At 40.7% G+C, this 12,658-nt stretch overlaps 1 protein-coding gene across 1 annotated transcript in view; it reads right to left on the bottom strand.

The window, feature by feature from the left end:
- Positions 1 to 12,658, bottom strand: part of LOC100918039 (S-adenosyl-L-methionine-dependent tRNA 4-demethylwyosine synthase TYW1) — a 207,548-nt gene that overhangs the window by 118,782 nt on the left and 76,108 nt on the right. Inside the window, exon 11 of the mRNA XM_012549824.3 lies at positions 7,088 to 7,197. Coding sequence (XP_012405278.1) covers positions 7,088 to 7,197 — 110 coding nt within the window. The remainder of the gene's footprint in view (positions 1 to 7,087; positions 7,198 to 12,658) is intronic.

Raw genomic sequence — 12,658 nt, 5'->3', positions numbered from 1 at the left:
TTAGACAACATACCAAAATTTGTGGAATGCAGCCAAAGTGGCAATAAGAGGAAATTTTATATATCTAGATGCTTACTTGCATAAAATGAAGAAGGAGAAGATCAATGAATTGGGCTTGCAACTAAAAATGCTAGGAAAAAAAAAAACAAATTTAAAATCCCCAATCAAATACCAAACTTGAAATTTTAAAAATAAAAGGAGAAATCAATAAAATTGACAACTAAAAAAACTTTTGAATTAATATATAAAACTAAGAGTTGGTTTTATGAAAAAACCAAAAAAATAAACCTTTAGTTAATTTGATTAGAAAAAGGAAAGAAGAAAACCAAATTGTTAGTCTCAAAAATGAAAAAGGAGAACTATCCACCAATGAAGAGGAAATTAGAGCAATAATTAGGAGTTACTTTGCCCAACTTTATGCCAATAAATTTGACAACCTAAGTGAAATGGAGGAATACCTACAAAAATATAGATTGCTTAGATTAACAGAGGAAGAAATAAATTACTTATATAGTCTCATTTTAGAAAAAGAAATAGAACAAGCTATTAATCAGCTTCCTAAGAAAAAATCCCCAGGACCAGATGGATTTACGTGTGAATTCTACCAAACATTTAAAGAACCAATACTATATAAACTATTTGAAAAAATAGGGAATGAAGGACCTTACCAAATTCCTTTTATGACACAGACATGGTACTGAAACCTAAACCAGATAAAGCAAAAACAGGGAAATTATAGACCAATATTCCTAATGAATATTGATGCAACAATTTTAAATAAAACATTAGCAAAGAGATTACCGAAAATCATCCTCAGGATAATACACCATGACCAAATAGGATTTATACCAAGAATGCAGGGCTGGTTCAATATCAGGAAAACTATTAGCTTAATTGACTATATCAATAACAAAATTAACAAAAACCATATGATTATCACAATAGATGCAGAAAAAGCATTTGATAAAATCCAACAAATACAATCCTAATAAAAATACTAGAGAGTATAGGAATAAATGGACTTTTCATCAAAACAGTCAGTAGCATCTATTTAAAACCATCAGCAAGCATCATATGTAATGGAGATAAACTGAAACCATTCCCAACAAGATCGGGGTGAAACAAGGTTGCTCACTATCACCATTACTATTCAATATTGTATTAGAAATGCTACCTTTGGCAATAAGAGAAGAAAAAGAGATTAAAGAAATTAGAGTAAGTTATAAGGGAACCAAATTATCATTCTTTGCAGATGATATGATGGTATACTTAAGAGAGAAACAACTAAAAAACTATTAGAAATAATCCACAACTTTAGCGAGGTTGCAGGATACAAAATAAATCCACATAAATCATCAGCATTCTTATATATCACTAACAAAATCCAACAGCAAGAGATACAAAGAGAAATTCCATTTAAAATAACTGTTGATAGTATAAAATATTTGGGAATCTCTCTGCCAAGAGAAAATCAGGAACTATATGGGCAAAACTACAAAAATCTTTCCACACAAATAAAGTCAATAAGTAACTGGAAAAATATCAAGTGCTCCAGGATTGATCAAGCAAATATAATAAAGATGACAATATTCCCTAAACTAATCTATTTACTTAGTGCTATACCAATCAAACTCCCAAGAAACTATTTTACTGACCTAGAAAAAAATAACAACAAAATTCATCTGGAAAAACAAAAGGTCAAGAATATCAAAGGAATTAATGAAGAGAAAAACAAATGAAGGTAACCTAGCTGTACCAAATCTAAAACTATATTATAAAGCAGCAGTCACCAAAACCATTTGGTATTGGCTAAGAAATAGAGAAATTGATCAGTGGAATAGGTTAGGTTCATAGAACAAAATAGTCAATGACTGTAGCAATCTAGTATTTGACAAACCTAAAGGCCCCAGCTTTTGGGATAAGAATTCACTATTTGACAAAAACTGCTGGGAAAACTAGAAACTAATATGGGAGAGAGTAGGCATAGACCCACACTTAACAGCAAATACCAAGATAAGGTCAAAATGGGTTCATGATCTAGACATAAAGAATGAGATTACAAATAAATTAGAAGAACATAGAATAGTTTACCTTTCAGATTTGTGGAGGAAAAAGAAATTTGTTACCAAAGAACTAGAGATCATTATTGATCACAAAATAGATAATTTTGACTATTAAGTTAAAAAGTTTTTGTACTAACAAAACTAATGCAGACAAGATTAGAAGGGAAGCAATAAAGTAGGAAAACATTTTTACATCCAAAGGATCTGAAGGCCTCATTTCTAAAATATATAAAGAATTGACTCAAATTTATACTAGTTCAAGCCATTCTGCAGTTGATAAATGGCCAAAGGATATGAATAAACAATTTTCAAATGAAGAAATTGAAGCTATCTGTAGTCACATGAAAAGATGCTCCAAATCACTGATGAGAGAAATGCAAATTAAGACAACTCTGAGATACCACTACATACTTGTCAGATTGGCTAAGATGACAGGAAAAATTAATGCTAAATGTTGGAAGGGGATGTGGGAAAACTGGAACACTGAAACACTGTTGGTGGAACTGTGAATACATCCAGCCATTCTGGAGAGCAATTTGGAACTATGCTCAAAAAAGCTATCAAACTGTGCATACCCTTTGACCCAGCAATGTTTCTACTGGGCCTACATCCCAAAGAGATCTCAAAGGAGGGAAAGGGACCCACATGTGCAAAAATGTTTATGGCAGCCCTCTTTGTAGTGGCAAAAAACTGCAAGCTGAGTGGATGCCCATCAATTGGAGAATGGCTGAATATATTATGGTATATGAATGTTATGGAATATTATTGTTCTGTAAGAAATGACCAACAGATAATTTCAGAGAGGCCTGGAGAGACTTACATGAACTGATGCAAAGTGAAATGAGCAGGACCAGGAGATCATTATACATGGCAGCAACAAAACTATATGATGATCAATTCTGACAGACGTGGCTCTCTTCCACACTGAGATGATTCAAACCAGTTCCACTTGTGCAGTGATGAAGAGAACCATCTACACCCAGAGAGAGAACCATGGAAACAGGGTATGGAACACAACATAGCATTCTCACTCTCTCTGTTGTTGTTTGCTTGCATTTTGTTTTCTTTCTCAGTTTTTCTTTTTCTTCCTTCTTGATCTGATTTTTCTTGTGCAACAAGATAACTGTATAAATATGTACACATATATTGGGTCTAACATGTATTTCAACATATTTAACATGTATTAGACTACCTGCCAGCTTGGGGGAGAGGGAGGGGAGGAGAAAATTTGGAACAAAAGGTTTTGCAAGAGTCAATGTTGAAAAAATTACCCATGCATATACTTTGCAAATAAAAAAATTTTAATAGAAAAAAAAAAGAAAGAAATTTATGTAGTGGCTCTTTTCAACAATGAGGTAATTCAGACCAGTTCCAATGATCTTGTGATGAAGAGAACCATCTACACCCAGAGGACTGTGGGAACTGAATGTGGATCACAACATAGCATTCTCACTCTTTTTGTTGTTGTTTACTTGCATTTTATTTTCTTTCTCTTTCTTTTGTTCCTTTTCTGATTTGATTTTTCTTGTGCAGCAAGATAACTGTATAAATATGTATGCATATTTTGAATTTAACATATATTTTTACCATGTTTAACATATATTGGATTACTTGCTATCTAGGGGAAGGGGGGGGGGGATTTGGGACACAAGGTTTTGCAAGGGTCAGTGTTGAAAAATTATCCTTGCATATATTTTGAAAATAAAAAGCTTTAATTAAAAAAAGAAAAAATTTATGTAGGATCATTTTTCATTATCAGCTAACTAAGTTTACCAACAACGATAGCTGACCACAAAAAGATTGGCTAAAACTCCCCTGAGAATGGGCTGCATCATGCCTGGGGTATCTGACCAAAAGGGAAGGAGGTAAAGAGGCTGCCATCACCACTTATCTCTTCAAAGGATAAATCAAGGGCTTCGGCCAAATGAGGGAAATAAAGGCTCGAGGAAAGGCCCCAAGTTTGAAACGTTCACAGTCTCTTATCAGCAGTTTTTCAAATAAGTCCAAAAACCACATGAGACCAAGAGTTCCTCAAGGGCAGGAGCTGCTTTTGCCTTTCTTTGTGTATCCCACATTCGGTGCACCATGTTTGACACACAATAGGCACTTAATAAATGTTTGTTGACTTGACACCAAAAAAAAAAAAAAGCACCAGAATACATTTTTCCCTAGAGAAGAGTCAGCCAAATAGGAAAGGTTTTACACATGTAAATATGAAAAAACTTTATTCAAATATGCAGCTCTAGGCTCTACAAAAGCAGGCTGCAAGCAGATTTGGGCCATAGTTTGCCTCAGGAAATATCCAAGAAAACCAGAATCATTTGGCGTCTGCCCCATTTAAGGGGCTACTCAACCTGTACACGAAAGAGACAGAGAGGGAGAGGGAAAGAGGAGGAGGGAAGGAGGAGCAGGAAAAGCAAAAGGGAGGAACGGGGAGAGAGACAGGAAAGGAGAGGAGGGGAAGGCAAGGGAAGAGAAGAGAGGCGAGCACACACACACACACACATACAGAGCTCACACAGGCATTTGATATTCCCTATGTGCCAGTCCCTGTGCCAAGTGCCAAGGCCACCACTTTAAGCCAACAGGTGGTCCCTTCCCTCTAGGACTCCACATCAAAGTGGGAGAAGATAAGACAATGTAGAATGGAAAAGGGGTGGCGGGGGTTCCATCCAGAATGGGGAAAGAAGGTCTGACCCACAGGAGGGAATACTGAGACCTGACTTGAGGGAAGCGGGGGACACAGCTGGAGCCGGCCAGGAGGGAGACCCAGACCCAAACACTGCAAGGCCCAGGTTGGCCCTGGAGGTCCGAGGGCACGCCAGGAGCAGAGTCCATGCCAAGGTGGGGGAGGAGATGCCAGCCTAAGCCAAATGCAGTGAATGCAAAGACTCGTAAAAACGAGAACAAGGCCGAGAGAGAAAAAGCAGAAGCCCATGAAACAATTCCACATAAAATCAAAGCACAATTAATTAAACAGTATGAATGTGTTTCCCTTCCAAAAGGGGCCTGCTCTTCAAAGATCTGAATCCACTCTGGGCCCCAGAAGCGGCCAAAAAGCGGGCAGCACTCACTCGACAAGGCTGCCCCGCCATGACTCAAGAGCGCTCCCCAAAGTCTCCTGGGGAAAACGATTACAGACCAGAGTTCTGAGGGCTCCCATGAAGGGACCAGCGTTGGGCTCTGTCTCAGTGCTGCTCACCGGGCGTAGCGCAGAATCCATATTGGGACTAGTTGAGAAAATAACATTTTCTAATGTTTCTAAATGTTGTTTCTAAAGAATGTTTCTAAAACCCCAAGTCCATCCCAGCTCCTGCTCAGAAGCTAGAAAAGTGCTTCTGAAGAACACTCCCCCACTCTCCAAGTCCACTGGGGTTAAACCCAAACAAGGGACCCCTCATTTCCATGACCCTTCTGCAAAGCGGGCTGACCCCATGCAGTGATCTTTCTGAAATGTTTTCACAGCAGCATCCCGTTTGCTGACAATTTGGGGGCCCTTCAATCATTTTAAAACACCTTTCTCAATGTCAAATACGCCATGAGAGAATATGGCAAATGGCCAATGGAACCCTCCATAGAATACGGTTCTTCTAAAGGGAGTTGGGTTTCAAGGACAAAACTGAGCTGAAAGCAGACCAGGGGCAACACACTGAAAGCGACCTCCAGAAGCTGGCAGGGAATGGGGTGACTGATCCCTAGGCAGGCCCGAGCACTAGTGGGAACTCCGCATGCAGAACCCCATAACATAGAGCTCCCTGGGTCGGCAATGGCAAAATTCAGCCAATCACGTTAAGAGAGGCCCAGTTATTCTGGCCCAGACAAAAGCCTGACTGTGACGTGTAACTCCCCAGACCAAATCTCCCTGCCCCGGCCACCTCACCTTCTCCCCAGTACCCAACTACATCAGCCCCAGCACAGTGTGTGTGCCCTGGCACCCCCATCCAAACACCAGCAAACCTGCCCGATCCTCCAAGAAATTGCTATTTCATGAGTCATTTTCTATGTTTCTTGTTTCCCAATGGTAGAAGGCAAATCCCCTGGCAGAGGGGCTGGCACATAGTGAATGCTCAATCTGTGCCCACATTCTTGCTGTCCAAATGCAGATGGTGACTCGGGAGTATTTCAATAACAAGAGAAATGGGCAGTCACAGGGGAAGACGTGCCCTCCCGGGGGTCACTGGCAGGACAGCTCACAGGCTCTGACAAGTGTTCAAGATGTCAGATTGTACTTGCTAAGTAATAAGATGTAGACCCCTTTATATTCCCAAATGAAGCACCCAATCAGCTTGATGATCTCACAAACGAGGTCAGCTGGGAGCCAAACATGAGCTGGGAACAAGCCTCCTCTTCTCCGGCTGGCACTGCCCTGGCTCATGCCAAAGCAGCCACAGCTGGATCGGCCTAAGAGCGGACCAGAAACAAAGATCCCCCTGCTGGTCCCTCCAACCAACCCAGGTTCTCCTCCATGAAGCCGGTCCTCCATTGGCAGAATCCATAGACTTCCTGATCCCATTCCCCCTGCTGAGGTCCTGCTCCCAATCTCTTCTAAGTGCCAATAAAAGACAAGATGAATAGGGGGCAGGATTCAAATTCTGCTGTTGACCGACCTGCAGCATCAGCCCCCCGACCCGCTCAATCTCATCCCAGAACCACACCAGCCCATAAACGTGCATCAGCTCAGGATATTCTACAGGTCTGTGCACTGGGAAAACCTGACCCAAAAAAAGGTCCCCAGGTAATTAGGGAACTGTGGGAGAAAACCTGATCAAAGGGAACAAGCTTTGGAGGCCCAAGGCAAGAAGTTGTTTCATTTTAATGATTTAACTTTTTAAAAGTCAGATAAGAAGAAAAAACTGTTCATGAAAGAAAAAAATGGGCCAACAGTTGGGGTCGGGGCTTGAAATTCTTACTTTCCTGCCCAAATATTTGACAAGAGAAAGACACCTCAGACCACGAGCATTTCACAGGGTGGAATGCCAGCTTCTGGGAGGCAAAGCGCCCTGTCGGAGAGAGAAGGGAAATACCTTTAAACTGTCGGATCATGTTGCGGTGATTTTCGACGGCCTGCTCTAGGATCATATCAGGCTGGTCCATCTTCCATCGCCATTCGGTGCCTACTGGATTGGTATGGTGCCTGCAGAGAGAGGATGCAAGCTCTTAAAGGCTTGGGGATCAACAAGATGCTGGTCAAGAGTTCCAATCCTGGCAAATGCATTCTCCCAAATCACGGGTCTCTCCTGAAGACTTGTAACTGGTTATGTCAGCTGACTAAAGTGAACTTTTAATAAACTGGCACCTACCAAGTCATGGGAGTCCATCACAAACTTGTGAATCTGCCAGGACATGGTGGGGGGAAGATTTCTGGCATTATGGTCCTACAGGAAGTGAAGTAACCCAAGGCCTAGAGCATTGAACTCAGAGTTAAAAAAAAATCAGAATTCCAATTCAGCCTCAGACACTTCCTAAACTTCCTCTGCCTCAGTTTCCTCATCTGTACAATGGGGAGGTTACAAGAGCCACAGAGGCCTTGTGAGGATCAAGCGAGATAACATTTGTAGAAACACTTGGCAAGCCCTGACATGTTGGCAAGTTCTAGCATCGTCCTGTTGTCCTTAAGCTAGTCAAGCACACAGCCAAGAGTCCTGGGGTGTCTTTGCCCCCACACACACACATACACAGACATACACATACCCCCACAACCCCCTTTCACATCACATTCTCCATGGCCTTTTTCCAAGTCAACAACTGGCCACGTCCAGGAGAGAAACCCTGTGCCTGGGAAAGGGAGAATCACAGCACCTGTAAACAACCTGCCCAGCCCTGAGCTGCCTCTCTGTCTGCTCTGGGGAACAAGGGGCGAGGGAGGGAGGTATGAAGGTCAAGCCAATCCATCCCAAACCAGAATAACAATTCAAAGAAAGCTCCTCCTGATGACTCAACACTTGTCAGCACTTGATCCAGTACGTGCCTTAGCTCTCAAAACTAGTCAAATCATTGATTTTTAACCCAGAAGGAGCCTCAGTCACATAGTCCAGGCTCCTCCACCCCCTCATTGAACAGAGAGAAGCTGTGGCTCACTGACAAGTTCCTCTTGAGACCTCCGCTTCCCTCCGGGCCCATTGCTCCATGCTCTCTTGGCCTGGAACTTTTCCTAGTGCCAGGGGCTTGCCTGCCCAAGGACAGCCAACCCCCCCCCCCCCCCCCCGGCCAATGTGTCCACCGGAAGCCCCTCTCCCAGGGCAGAGTTCCTTCTACTGCCTTCACTTTGTGCAGGGACCCAAGGAAGCTTTCACACCTCCCCCTCAGCCCTTTGCCTAGCTTCAAAGCCACCCCCCACTTTTCAGCCCCGATTTGTGTAACGTCTTCCCCTGAGAGAATGTAAGCTCAGCGTTTCTTTTTGCTTGTCTCTGCATTAGCACAGTGGCTGGCACACAGTAAGAGCTTGATAAATGCTTGCTTCCTTCCTTCCCAGAGACATTAAAGGGAACAGGAAGATAGCAAGATGGAAAGCTAGGATTCAAATCCAGGTCCACTGCTCTTTCCCCCAGACCAGCTGCCTCTCAAGATCATCTGGACTCCTAAGTTTACTGGATTACCTTATCATCGTTATTACTGGTGTCCTATCATTATTATTGTTGTTCTTCTTTTTGTGACTGTTATTAATTTCACCAAAGAGCTTTAGGCTAGAAAATCAAATCAAGAGTCCTAGCGATGGAGTGAATATGACCACATTAACCTACTTGCCATTTACAACCAACTCATTCAAATCTGGGCAAGGCCAGAAATTGGATGTCATTATTCCACTAGCTCATATTAGCCTTTTCATCTAATCCTGACATTTTCTGGAGTTAATTAAAGATATCTATCAACCACCTGGCTTATAAGTGTGCTTTACGGGAATAGACTGCCACAAGGCTACATTCTAATACCTCTGCCCAGGGGTAGAGGCACCCAGGTCTCCACACGAGCTCGCGTTTTTTCAGGAGTAGTCTTCTAAGAGAGGGAGACAAAGGAGAGGAAGAAACAAGCCGAACCAATCCTTCATCTTGTGACCTTTTAGATTAGAACATAAAAAAATCTAAGCAGAATGGAAGGCAGCACTTTGCACATCGATGGCTGCAGGGGAAAATATTTAATTAAAAAAAGGGCTTGATATGAACATAAAACATAACAAGACAGTTTTAATTACATATCGAAACTGCCTGGTATATAATATAAATCAAAAAAAAAAAAAAATCAATGCAGCTGGAAAAAGAAAAGAAATAGCTGATTGAGCACACACACACACACACACACTCCACACATACACACACATATATATATAAACATATACACAACAAATATTTACTAAAGGTCCAATAGTAGAACATGGGAAACTGATACCAAAATGTAAAAACAAGAGCCATTTCCCACCAGAGAAGAGATCAAAGGGTTGAAGAAGATATTTTAAAAGAAAAAGTACAAGTAATTAAAAAACATATAAAAAACATATGAAAAAATGTTCAGCAATAATGAGAATAATCAATACAAATCTTCTAAAACTCTGAGGTTTTACCTCCTACACATCAGAGTGGAAAAAAATAAATAAGGCAAATAGTATGTTGAAGATGGGAGGAGAAGGGAGTCAGGGAAGAGAGAAGCACATTAATCCACTAGTGATGACATTATAAACTGGTTCAACCACTCTAGAAAATCATCTAAAATTTTATTAAAAGTTACTAGACTGTGCATACCCTTTGTCTGAAAGATATTACTTTCAGGTATATAACAGAAAGAGGTAAAAACCAGGGGAAAGTCTCAAGTACACAAAAATATTGACAGCAGAACTTCTCCTAGTCCTAGCTGCATCATGGGGGCTTCTTGAATTCTTTTCAGACCCTACCTTTTCAGCCTAGCTTCTCCTTCTCTTCCTTTCTCTCTCCTCCCTCCCACCCTTCCTCCTTTTCTCCCTCCCTTCTTCCTTTCCTTCTTCCCTTCCTCCCTCCCTTCTTTCCTTCCTTCCTTTCTTGGCAAGGAGAAGGTACACATCCTGGATATCTTGAGTGGCCAGCACTGCCCCAATCCCTAACTGAACTTTTCTAGCCAAATAATTTTTTCATTCTTCCTCCTTAAGGGTGATGCTGATACTTTGAACTTATATTTTCTTAATGTTGCTGCTAGTTTTTATAATAATCCCAAGAGTGACCTTGAAGCCAGGGATTGGGGAGATGGAACATTTTCAGACCCTGCCTTTTCAGTGTAGCTTCTCCTTCTCTTCCTTTCTCTCTCTTCCGTCCGTCCCTCCCTTCTCTTATATATTAGAACTAATATATATTTTAACATGAATATTTAACTAATACATATTTATATATAATTATATATGTCATATATATATAATGCTAATATATATTTTAACATATATAACATATATTGGATTACTTGCCATCTAGGGGAGGGGGTGGGGGGAGCAAGGGAAAACTTAGAACACAAGGCTATGCAAAGATCGATGTTGAAGTTATCCGTGCATATGTTTTGAAAATAAAAAGTTGTAATAATAATAATAAAGAAAATGTGTCCAGCCCAATGGAGTTGCGCTCTCTGCATGGAGTTGGAATGCTCAGCCGTTTAGTTGGAGAGAGGACCTCAGTGTCTGGTATCCTATCCTGCCAGGGCTCTTCAGAATCTTCCTAAAACAATTCACATGGAAGCGATTCACGTTCCCAGCATGGCGCTGGTACACTGTCCAGGTTTCACAGGTATAACAGTAACACGCAGCAGAACTGATGCATAATTTCCTGAATCCCAGCTTCGGAGGCATTGAATTCCTCCAAAAGTAAAGTGCAAACAAAACTTAGGCAGATGCAGGATTCTTGGCTCAGGAAAAGGCAGTAGAAATTCAGTCTTATGCTGAGAGCAACAATCCAAAACGTTTTATGATGCACCGAGGACTATTTATGGGCCAAAGCCCATGGGACATCTCAGATACTCAGTGTTGATGGCACCCCATTGATCAATGACAAGGACATGACCCTAGAGAGAAAGGCTGAACACTTCCATAGTGTTCTCAATAGACCATCACCAATCAATGCTGAAGCTATTGGCTTGAGCTAAAATCAATCACTCCCCGGTGGAAGTTCCAACTGAAAAACGTTTTGAAAGCCATGAGGCTACCTTCCTTTGGTGGGGCTGCAGGCACCGATTCTATTCCAGCTGAGATTACAAGGTGGCAGGCGCCGATTCTATTCCAGCTGAGATTACAAGGTGGGAGGTCTACTGCTCATACCAGGGCTGATTTAAAACTTCCCAGAATCTATGGCAAGAGGAAGTCATACCCCTGGAGTTCCTGTCCATATCTACCCATCTTTCAGTCAACCATTAGCAAGCAGGGAGCACTGAGGACACAAAGAAAAAAGAAAAACGGCCCCTGCCCTCAAGGGGCTTACATTCTACTGCGAAAACAATGCATACATTCAAAAAAAGAATCTCAACATATTTCAGAAATAAATGAGAAAGAAAAAAAGACAAAAGATTAAAACTGTCCAAACTCTTGGAACCAGAGAACAAAATGGAAATAGAAAATATCCACTATCATTTCCTAAAAGGAACTACAAAATGAAAACTCCCCAAAATATCAAGTTGAAATGCAGAGCTTCCAGATCAAAGAAAAAAAATGCAATAAGAAGACAGAAAGAAAGAATTCAAGTACTGAGGAGTCACAGTCAGAATCCTACATGATTTAGCAGTCACACTATCAAGGATTTTGGAATACAACGTGCCTAAAGACAAAGGTATACACTTAAAACTAAGAAAAATTTACTTAGCATAATTGAATATAACCCTACAAGAGAAGAAATGGATCTTCAAGGAAATGAAGGACTTCTAACCATTCCTGATGAAAAGGCCAGAGCTGCAAAGAAACTTTGACATGCAAACAAAGGAGTCAAGAGAAATTATAAAATATTAAGCAAGGAAAAATAGTTTACATTCTAAGATGAGATGATATATGTATCCTCTCAGGTCATCATCAAGGGTGAATCTAATTAGACAGATCCTGAGGAGTGATATTATTGTGTTCTGATGACCTTAAAAGAAAAATGTAATGGGAAGAAAAGAGAAATATACCGAATGGGATGAAGAGAGAGAGGAAAATTATCTCACATTATCAGAGCTCAGGGAAGCACTTGAACCTCACTCACAAATACAAAAATACATTTCATGCAATAGAAAAACAATAGGAAAAGAGGAGAAGGGAGAGAAGGAAAAATAGGGAGGGTAAATTAAAGGAAGGTTTAGTACTCAGCAAAATAAATTCTAACTAAACATGTACAAAAAGCTACACAGCTCTTTTTTAGAGTGGCAAAGATTTGGAAACTTGGAGAATGGCTGAACATGATGAAATGTTATTATGCTGTAAGAAATGATAATGGAAGTGTTTCAGCGATTCTGGTAGAGCTTGTATGAACAACGATATCATAAAGACAAACAACTGAAAGATTTAAGAACTCTGATCATTGCAATGACCAATAACGATTCTAATGGACTTGTGATGAAATATACTACACACATTCAACCAGAGAGGTGATAGTATAAATATGCAGAATGAAACCTGGAGGGTT

This window comes from Sarcophilus harrisii, chromosome 4 (assembly GCF_902635505.1).
Source record: "Sarcophilus harrisii chromosome 4, mSarHar1.11, whole genome shotgun sequence".
NCBI lineage: Eukaryota > Metazoa > Chordata > Mammalia > Dasyuromorphia > Dasyuridae > Sarcophilus > Sarcophilus harrisii.
Note: the sequence above shows the minus strand (reverse complement) of the source record. Positions and strands in the feature narration are given on the sequence as shown.